General features: G+C 40.0%; 1 protein-coding gene across 1 annotated transcript in view; it reads left to right on the forward strand.

The window, feature by feature from the left end:
- The window catches only part of GALK2 (galactokinase 2), a 48283-nt gene extending 42157 nt beyond the window's left edge, over nucleotides 1-6126 (forward strand). Inside the window, exon 10 of the mRNA XM_063347044.1 lies at nucleotides 5651-6126. Coding sequence (XP_063203114.1) covers nucleotides 5651-5858 — 208 coding nt within the window. The 3' untranslated portion in view covers nucleotides 5859-6126. The remainder of the gene's footprint in view (nucleotides 1-5650) is intronic.
- The last annotated feature ends 5300 nt before the right edge of the window (nucleotides 6127-11426 follow it).

Genomic DNA, 11426 nt, shown 5'->3' on the forward strand with positions numbered 1-11426 from the left:
AGTCTCCTTCGCTGCCCCCGCTGGATTCCCTAGCTCAGTTTGGCCATGATAAAACAAGCCCTCTCAACAGATGACCCAAGAGTCGTTTTGTCCCTTCTTTTCTCCCTCTGTTCCTCCCCAGTTTCATATCCTCTAGCCAGAGTAAACTGAGTGAGAAATGGCATGAAGTGAGCTGGAAATCAGGGGCTGTTATAACTCTGTTATGCTGGATGATGAGATCTGGTATAACCACGTGTTAATACAGAAAGTAAAACTGAATAGTTAGTACTCACATTCTACATAGTATTCCATCATAGCACAGGACCAGCATGAAAGGATGCACACATTTCAGTCCATCTTAATTTCCATTTTTCTGGTACATTTAATCATGGGACAGACATCTTATGCTACCTTTGATCTAAATTCAGTGCCTATAGAAGGAATTCAGTGTTTGGTGATCCATCTTAACAGCGGCTCGAGGGAATAAACAGCTGCCCCCCTGAGCTTTCCCACCACTATTCCATCCCTGCCTCTGCCCCAGCCACCTTCTCCCAGCTGCTTTCCTCATTCGCTTCATCATGGCTCCTGCTGATGCCACCTTCATACTTCTGCTCACCTGGTATGGTTCCTACTTCTCCTTGGAGAAGGGTGTGCTTAGTTGGGGAAACTCTGCCCTAAGACAAAGCGTTACTGCCCTGCCAGAAAGGAAATGTCGGGTGCCATAAGTGTTTGCAGGCCTGAGGTCAAGAAATGTTGTTTCACTGTCTTTTAGGAGTAAATATTCTATAAAAGTATCCCATCTTCTCTATATATCTTTAAGTCTTGAAGAAAACAAAAACTGTTTCAGTTTGAAGCTAAAAAAAATGAATGCGTTGCCACCTAAAAAGGAAAGCTACAGAAAGATTTCTTTACCAGCAACTGGCTTTTTTTTTTTTTTTTTAAATTAAGAAATTACTCTGGCTTATAATGAAAATATGAATTTTACAAACATGCAATTTGCCATATGCTTTCTTACTTCTGTACTCACGCGGATTTTGTAAGTTGTAATACCCATTTACCAGGTTTGTAAATTGATAGAGTATGATACAGATGATTATTTAGGTTAGTCTTGATTTCTTTTGCAGACAAGATGGAATGGCCTCTGAGCTAGAAAACTACAAACTTAAAAACTGAACAGAAGACTTTTGGACATTCACAGATTATTTTGCATATGGGATACACATGCTATTTTGTGATAAAGCACAGAGAAGTCCTGATCGCCATTGGACAATCTGATAGTGATTTAGCAATACAATTTTTGTTCCTTCTCTTGGGAGCCAGTCCAGTACGTAACTCACAGGCTGTGTTCAGTTTATTGTATCACGTAATGATCACAGAATAGAATAAGCTACAAGAGTTACTCAGCGGGGCAATTCCACCATGGTTATCCCAGCTACTCAAAGGGAACTGCTGATCTGTGTGCAAGAAGGCAGAACTGTCTCCAGAGTTAGCTGAAGACAGAAACTATGCTCTACTGAATTATCAAAAATCTTGGGCTACAAAGTCTTGATCCAGTGCAAGGTATCAGCACTGCCTGTTCTGTGACACCGTTGACAGAGGAAAAGCCTTAAAACTTAACATCTGCATTATTTATAGATAGGGTAACTAGCCAGCGTGGATGCCTCAGTCAGTAGCATCTGATGACTGAACTTTGCAAGAGGGACGAGCCATTTTAAGTGTCTTCACTTCGGGTATCCAGCTGGAATCATACTGATAGGGCCTGTCCCAAGAAACACTGGGAGAAAGCCACCCTGTTTCAAGTAGGGGAAAACAAGTAGGTACAAACTGGTAAGACCTGCAACTACAGCATGGAGTTACCTGTGCTACATTTACTAAGCCGACATGGGTGCTAGCAACGGTCTGTTGCAGCATGGAGCTCAGCACGGGGATGGAAATTCTCTGTTTCTCATTTATGCTGCTCTGTGCTTTCACAGCTAGGCAGCTGCCGCTCTCGGAGCCGGCTGCGGTATCCTGACACTAACTTGCAGGCAGCAGCATAGACACAGCCACAGAACCCAAAGGGAAGGAGTACGCAGTTAGGATTTTACTAAATTAAATTAAAATTAATCAGAGCATTTCAGTTCCAGGGACCAAAGTATAAGTAGTGAAGGAAAAGAGTGATGTGTGTGCCCATGTTACGTCTGATTTCTAATTTACCAGCAGAAGAGCCCACAGCGAGTCTGATGAGTGTAGCTGAGCACCAAAGTGCAGTGTCATTCGTGTGAAATGATTTCTAATTGGTATATTAAAATTATTTAATCTGGGGGGGGGGGTTTATGTTCATTGCACAGAAACAAGTAAATTATTTGTTCATTATTCTTTACAGTCTTGTCCCATCAAGAGTATTTCCTAAGAAGTGTATCTTTCTTCTTTCGAAGTTTGATATTCTTTAATGTTTTTCGGGTTCTGTGATGAGTTTGCTAGAAGTGTATAGCTATTCTAGATGAATGCAGCTTAACCCAGCATCTAATTTTTGGAAACTATTGGAAAAAAAAGTCTTAAATTTTCTCAAGTTGTACATTAAAAAACTAAGGGACATAAAATTGCTAGTCACTCTAGGAAAACTTGGCTGATGTGATTATAGAAATGGCCGGGAACTACATAAATTACATTCTTTACTTACAATGATATACAGCTGCCCTGTAACTTTAAAAAGCCTTTCCAAAAATACATTCCACAGAATTGCCCGAGTCTAGTGCTGCTCTCTCCTTACAAGGTTTAAACTGTGAAGAATAATCTGCATATCCAGATGTTTTCTGTTTTGCCTAGATCTTTATGTTTTACTGTACAACCTCTGCCAAGAAAGAAAGGGATCCATACTTGCTGTGGTTTGTAGTGCTGAAAACTGTAACCACTAGTTGGTCAGTTGTTTTTTCTTTTCTTTTTGCGAAGACAGAAGACTTGTACTTTCTCTAACCTATCTCCTGCTGTTAATAGCTGGTTTACCTGTTAGTCTTTTAAAGTAGGTAACACAGAATATTTACTAAACAAGGAAGAACAAATTGGATTTGAGCTCTTGAATTTGTTAGGTACTTTTGAAAATCTCTCAGAATCCTCGAGTGTTGCAAATAACTTTCTTCCCTTACTCACCATCTTCTGGTGGTATAAATCCCGATAATTTTTGTGTTACCAGCCATGCCCCTTACAGTTGAAGTCAGCTGAATCCTCTCTGATCACTCTTAAAAGACGTGTTTTTTAGAGTACACGCAGGTGCGTTACAGTAGCTGGGACAACTCTGCATTTTAGCGAGACTGTGATCACTGGTGATTTTCTTAGAGCTGCAAAGCCTGGACTCACAGCACAATTTGAAAATTCAACAAAGCAAACAAAAATACACCCAAACAAAAAGAAGTTTGCAGCTCTTTCAGAGTCAAAAAGGCTTAAAGATGTTATTCAAATGCACACTAAGCTACAAAACAGAATAAGCGTAACTTCCCCCCCATTGCGTGCTCATACTCTTCTTCGTAAATGCACGATTTGGATGCCAGCGCACAAGAAAAGAGTGTGTGGCTCTGAGTCCCCCTGTACCAGAGCACAGGTAAAGTTTCAGCTTAGGACTGGACTGATTAAGACTTGAAAAAGGCAGTTTCAGACCTGTTCCAAAGTTAACTTTCTCCTGTTTGACCCAGATCCCTCCCACGCATCTCATCTCCAGCAGAGGCAGAATTAGGTGCTCACTCCTGAGTTCTTGTAGTATCAGGTACCTAGTTTTCAGGTGTTGCAGCACTGCCGTCAAAACACCGAGTTCCTCAGCATTAAGCCCAAAGTGTCTAACCATATCACCGCATTGGAAACTGTTAGCCACAGTATTTTGAAACACAGTGACTTCAGCTCTCAAACAAGCATCTTTTCTGTCTACATTATGCTTTATTTCAACTAAGTATTTTAAAATGACTCAGTAAAAACGAGGCATGAGCATGACCACAGAGGATTATGAAATCAGTAAAAGGTTCAGAACAATTCTGAAGGGATTTCAGTTGCCTACCAAAATAAAAGCCAGACACCATCTGACATCCGAAGTTCTGACCGAGGTAACAGACCAAATGAGTACAGACAGTTGATTTAGCAGACTTTGAAAAGTGGATTGGGCCTTATGAAGTCGATGGGAATTTCCCTATTGATTGCAATTGAGCCTGGATTGGATCCTCCTCATTTTAGGAGGTTGCTCCACGGACCAGAAACGAGAAAAATTGCATCAGAGAATGAGTGGTTTACAGGAATAATAATAATAAGTAAAATAAAACACCAACAGGAAATAAAGAATGAACATAAAATCGAGTCAATATGAAGGGTGGCACCACACAGACACAGTGAAGAAAGTGTTTCTGTTCCAGAAGATATGTAAGCATGTTTAGAATCAAACGCATATGTAAGTACTTGCTTGAAATATGACCTAAACCTCCGCTAACCCAGCAGTATACCAGATTCATTTAACAGAAAATGCACATATGAAAAATTACCACAGCCTCCTCAGAGTGAGCTGTCATTTTCCAATATGTTATTCACACGATGCCTTCTCTCCCTCAGACACATTCTAGGACTGGTAAATCTCTGCTCGCATGGGTATTGGAAACATATCAAAAGTATTTGTTTGCAAATCAGATTAGATCTCTCACGAGAATAAGATCTCAAACGAGTTTTCTAAATCATCTTGTTCTGACTAGGTTAGAAAAGGAAATTTATTACGTGGTATGTTCTTACTTTTTCTGAATCTAAGTAAAGATCAGGAACACAGGTACGCAGACGAATGAAAATAATTCTGCTGAGTTCTAATGAGATGGCATCTGAATCTTCAGAGTAATGGCATGGCATTTGCTGTAGGACATTTCTAGCAGGCCAGTATCTTGGGGCTGGGAATGGTTTATATTTTGGATGTCATTTATTTGTCATTGTTCTTTCTATTCACCCTCCTCATTAAGAGCTTTTTTTTTTCTTTTGGAATTAAATTCTTATTTTACCTCTACGGCTGTAAATCTGTGAAGTTCATGAGGTTCCTGTAAAGAGAGATACCCAGCTCTGTCCATTCAGCATAAACAGATGTTGGAGCGCAGTGACTCGGTAGGACTTCTTCAGGGTTTCCGAACTCTCCTTTTCTTGACTGGCACGCTCAGCAGTCCTGCAGAAGCCTGTGAATCTTCAGCATGTTTTAGATCTGTCCTGGAAGAATAGAGCTATTTGTCTTTGCCACATTAGAAAATGGCTTGCATGCCTACATCCTGTGCAATTAGTTTATGAACCCTCTTTTGTTATTTTTGTCATGTATTTCTGTTTTCACTTCTGATGTCTTATGAATGTTGCTAACACAATTCCTTTCTTCTCCCGCTTTCTTCGTCTCAGCTGTGCCGTGATCCTGAAAACAGCTGATGCTGAAGCATTAGAAAAGAGGGTGACTTTTGGAATTGACAGAAGTGACTATATTGCAGTTTAAAGTGTCGGCATTTTTTTTTTTTTTTAGTCCAAAATGGTAACTGCAAATTGCTGTAGCATCGCATACAGCCAAGTGAACTTCAGAAAAATCAAATGACGTAGATGTGTTCTGAGTAGTCACTAGTTTTCTATAGGAATTTTATATATGACAGATTACCCCTTTTTGGTTTATTTTATGGGGTTTTTTTCTTTTATTTTGTTTTAGGCAATTTGGGGCCATCGGGTCACGTCTGACTGGAGCTGGATGGGGTGGCTGCACTGTGTCAATGGTGCCTACTGACAAGCTGAATACTTTCCTAAAAAATGTAAAAAAAGCTTATTACCAAACGGATGTCCAAAGGTTACCATTGGAGAATAACAGTCTGTTTGCTACCAAACCTGGAAGAGGAGCTTTGGTTTTTGTTGAGGCCTAAAGAACGTAAAAATTTTAAAGAAACTATGTAGGGCATTTAGAACTGGCAGTACTTCCCGTGCCGCAGTAAATGAATGCCTTGTCTGGTTTTTATTGTAACGAGCAGTTGCTATTATCAAAATACATTTCTGAAGAAGCAATTAAAAGAAAACTCTTTGATTATGAAGTCGGGGTTTTGTTCATATTAAAAATATCTTTCAGTGTAAACTTTGATTTACAAAACCTATTGACCAGGAAAACCGAAACTGAAATAAAGATGATACTTTGTTACAGGGGATCTCTCTTCTTTTCTGTTTACTGTCCGAAAAGCAAGGCCCGGCGGAGCACCGAGCTGCTGCACTGCAGGGCAGGAGCCTGGCAATGTTTGCGGGGCTGCTCCGCGCTTCTTCTCTTTGGGGGCTGGATATTCCTTTTTTAGTGTCTTGTGCAAATGGAAGATTAAACTGAAGCATTCAAAATATTGGAAGGAACTTGCTAAACATGAGAAGTTTTATACTCGCTTCAAATAGGATTATTACTGTTGTAATCAATGATAATATTGGAGGAGCACCTGCAGGCCAAGGAAAACATTAGGAATACGTTATGTTAGGCAGGAAAAATTTCCTTCTAGCGGTGTTTCTTATGTATCCTTGTGCAAGGGTGACCTGTTATGTCAACAAAAACAAAAGCTGTCTGTGAGCTGTACGCTATGACAACATACTCCCCTAAGTGAATGAACAAACGATGAAGCAAAGTTTGGGTTTGAGTTATCCAAACACCACATTCTAATTGTTGAATCCTAGCTGTGCTGCTACAAGGTAGAGCATTTGCATTTTTATGCAAAACGATTACAAAGGATTAAATATAATCCACTGACCGTGTAGAAAAGCAATTAAAATCTATAAGGAATAATAAGGGAGATCATTCACTCAGTTGTACTAAGCAAAAGTAAATGGGTATGACCAAGAGTAAATGTCACTGACATCTTATTGACAAACTCCTCTCTCGCTCCCACTTTCCACTCCTGACGATCCCAAGGTGTAACCACAGCGCAGCGGACGTCCAGCATCCGCCATTCCTAACCTCCGCATGATTGTGATTGCAGGAAGAGGTGACTGTACATCAAGATACCCCAAAGACGTCCTAATCCCGCTTCCTAGTGGAAAGTGGGGTTCCTGTGCCCTCTCTCTCCCAGCACACAAACTTACACTTCTCCAGTACCTACAGGGAGAACTCAAGAGAAGTTTTACTAGCGTCATAACCCCTCCAGCCATAAAAGACGTAGCAAGATCTGTCCCTGTGCACGTTTTTGTGATGCTAAGCACATGTTAACGTCCCGAGGTCTGCGTCAGATTAGAGATCTCCCAGAAGAGATCCTCTGTACGTTACCCAGGCTAAATCAGGCCAAACCCAAGTTCTTCGAGGCTACTAATTCTGCGAGAGGACTCTGCCAAATTTGAACACAGCAGATGAACAACAGCCAACGCAAACTGCCAGATCTTTTCAGGAACCTCAGAGGGGACGTATAATGGGAATATTATCACTAGAGAAGATTTCTGTTTTCTGACAACCAGGAAAAGTGGAACAGTGAGTGCTCTAGATCAAGCAAATCAAGTACTGGAGAGGAAAAGGATGGGGTCTCGGTACAATGAGGAGAGATGGATTTGGAAAGACAGGATTTGGAGGGAGGACAGTTAAAAGGATGTATTTGAGAAGGAAAAAGCAAGGGATGAGGGAGACAGCTAAGAACAAGAGTCAGGCTTACAGGAAGGTTTAATCTCAAAACATTCCCTATTACGATCGATGGAAATTGAATATCTGGTCACCCCATCTGTAGCGTACAGCAGATATGCTGTACATTCAACTAAATCTGTAAACATAAGACTCCAAAAATCAAACAACAGGTAAACATCTTCAAGAATCTCCAAGATAACCTTAGAGATTTAAAGAAAATAATGCCACAGCTTTGTTACCATCTGCCTTATTAAATATCATCCTCAATTTAGTTCAGTGAGTTCCTGTTAATTACCCTGTCGTAAAAATGGAGTAGAACACAGTACATACCAATCCTTTCATTAATATATTTGCATTGAACTTTAGTTCAGCTGGATTTGTGGAAGCACTAATCAGGGTATGAACAGAATAAAGAGATATTATGGTTTGGGTTTTTTTTTATTCTTCTTCTTTTGAAGTTGAGCATAACACACAAAGTCATGGAATCTTCCCAAAAGCATGCAGGCAAGGTTTTGGGCTGCAGTACATTTCAAAATTTTTCTGTCAATGAATCTTATAAATGATACTCTCATAAACAAAGAAAAGGAAAACAGAAAACAGCCCAGTATAAAAGAATAAAACCGAATATTCTAAACTTCTGATTAATTTATTTCCTTTTTTATTGCTTCCGTGCCTTTCCCATACTTTTGCTGAAATCTTTCATTGAAAGATCTACGGTATTCAAACTATATGCATAAAAAATGGCACTTGAGCATTTTTATTTACTGACTACCAATGGGACGTAAGTTTCTTTTTACAGAAAAAAAGAGAATGAATCTGTGGTTTGGGTTTTTTTTGTTTGCTTTTTAAACCTTTGAAGACATTTTTCTACATTGTGATACAAAACCCCGATAATCAGAGCATGAGAATGATACACCAACAATGTGTAAGGTAAGCGGCAAGGATATTAGTAGTATTTCTAACAATAAAGCAAGAAGATTTTGGTTTGGATAAAGATTTCTGTATATAAAGCAGCAAACTCCTAGCATATTTCTTAAGTGAGTCTTTCCAGATCTGTATTTTTAATAGCTTTTTCTGACCATGTTTTCAGAATCTCTTCTGTAGCTAAAATAATGCTAAGCAGTACATGCACACGCACACATATATTGGAAACTTTGGAAAACTAACAAAATTGTCAGAATATACGCAGAGGTGACGCATCCTGTTAGCTCGAGCTACGATGATCAGCGGAGTGAGATTTTACCGTATTATAATGTCTGCCTGTAATTCATTCGATCACGAGTTTAATCTTACTGTGCAGTAAATGAGTTCTAAACCTTTTCCAAAAAGGATTTGGAATGGAGACGCTGTTAGACATCCAAGTGCAGCAAGGTTGCCTGGTGCCATATTAATACTCTGCATTATCTTAATCCCACTGGCACGTACCTCTTCATCACTGCGTTTGCTGACTGCGTATCTTGTCTGTAGAACACGCTCATGCTCGGAAATAGAGTAATTTTACCATTCACTTGATGGGAGGGGATCACGACTGTATATTTGACATTTGCGCTCCTGGACACAGCACACACACGCGTACGTATGGCAACCTAATACGAAGTAATTACTTATGTAACATCTTCGGGAATATTGGTTTCTAGTTAATAGGATCTGAATGCCAACTTTTATTTTAGTAACCACTGTGTCCTTACTCAGTATAATCCTTTTGAAATTCCTCTCCGAGTCCACGTGTCTCTAACAACATCTTGATGTGTTGGAGCAACTGCTGCGCTACAGTTTCAGTCAAGGGAAAGATTTGTATTTTCAGCTAACTACAAAGTTTATTTGTGTGCTAAATCCCAGTCAGATACAATTAAACAAAGATACACCCAGAACAACATTGGCAAGAGCAATCTTATTCTTAAAGATGATACTTTGCAAATCGTAGCTGTTACGGGCAGGGCTGAAGTAGTCGCTTTCCGATTCTTGTCATTGAATGCCTCATCAAGAAAAATGAACTCTGCAGAAGGGCTTATACTGTGAAGTAACGATAGCATGAAAAACCGGACTGGTAAGGCTTAATATCACGCAACCTGTGAATCATGCAGCACATTAACTTGTATTTTAAATGCTAATTTTGAGATGGAAGGCTAGGGATTGGTAAGAGCCTAGTTCACAGTACAGAGAGAAGCACAATGGGGAACACAGAACTGTCACTGAAAATTGCTGCCTGCGATACAACCTCGTGGACAGATTTTCCACACACACACACACGGACTGGCAGAGGAAGCGCTGCCAGGCAACATTGCTGTCACATCTGCCCTACCTCCGCTCTTCCAGCTTAGCCAGCTTTTTCACTGAATGCTTTTCTGAGATTCCATGTCCCATAAAAGTAAAGACAAAAGATTAATTCTGTTCCGAATCTTCTCTCTTATACTCTGCCCCCTGCTTTTGGACTTGTGTCAAAAGTAATTAACCACGAGATTCTGCAAGATCCCACATCACAGCCTCCGATAACAGGACCACGTTCACTGGGAGAGAGAACCTGCCGATGGTGGATAGGAGCCGACCTCCCCTCTTTCTCTCATACCGCGCTGGGACTGCACTGTCAGTCTAACCCAGGTAGTACAACCAGCTGTAATTGATACATTGGGAACTGTAATTTCCTGGACAGATATTTTTTTCCCTGCCCTGAGGTCAGTTACGATTGTTTTACCACTAAAACCTGTAGATGAACATTTTCTGGAGCCCCTGCAGTCTCTGCAGATTTGATGACGGAGTTCAGCAGAACCTGGGTTTGCCCCAGCCCGCGCCCCCCAGCAAGGACAGCATGGAGGGAGAGTTTGCACACAAAATGCCGTGCCCAAAATCTCACATGTAATTAAGGCACTCATGCCAAATTCATCCTATCTGTAAGACTTGGTAATGGAAAATCTGCAGAAGAGTAAAAAATGTTGAAGCTAATCAGATGAGAAGACACTAAGGAGTTTCAGAATTAATTGACCAATAAAACATTTGAGATATTTCCAATAGCAGTGCTTCCTGCAGAAGCAACAAACTGGATGAGGGTTTATACAAAAGCATTTGGTATATTTATTGGATTTTAAGTCTAATGCATTTTGAGAATTGCTATTGTTTCCTAAGTACTACTTTGTTGGCCAAAATTACACATTAATATTAAAAGGGAAAAAAAAAATAATCCTGTCCCCACAAAAGCATGCCTTTCTGCACTTGGCACACGAGGCTCAAATAACTCAATAAAGATTAGATGTACTTCAAACCGAAACACCCTGGTGCCCAAGCAGCTGTCTTCTTTCCAGCCAAGCTGTGTGTGATTTGGGGTGGGAATAAAAATATGTTCTATTAGCCAATGATCAAGCCAGATGTGTGGGGTTTGCTTTTTTTAAAAATCCAGATTAATTTTTCAAGGGACACTGAAGCAGGTTTGTACGAAACTCTTACAGCAGTTCCTGACGATTATTATTAAAAGCCTTATTTTTTGCCAAATTTCATATAATGGAGGGGTTTATTCATGTTCTACATTTTCTAGTTTCTTATCCATCCCTCATGTGACAAATATGTATGTTTATTTTTGTTGGCTAATCTGTTCCGACGTTGAGTGGGATTTTTAGTTCTGTTTCTATTGATCAATTATCAACAGAATTAAATTGTTCTGATTAAATGCTGGAGAGTTTTCTACTGGCTTTCTCCCAGTGAACATCCTCTCTCGTAACCGTCTCCTTCCTGTCCGCTCTTCTGTCTATAGAAGAATTAAGACAAGACGACCTGGTCCTTGAGGAAGAATTCAGTGAACCACTTTTAAGCAGCAAGAGCAGTTGCATGAATAATAATGTTTTTATGAAGGTCTGAACCTAATTTG

The sequence above is a fragment of the Chroicocephalus ridibundus genome, chromosome 9 (assembly GCF_963924245.1).
Source record: "Chroicocephalus ridibundus chromosome 9, bChrRid1.1, whole genome shotgun sequence".
Lineage (NCBI taxonomy): Eukaryota > Metazoa > Chordata > Aves > Charadriiformes > Laridae > Chroicocephalus > Chroicocephalus ridibundus.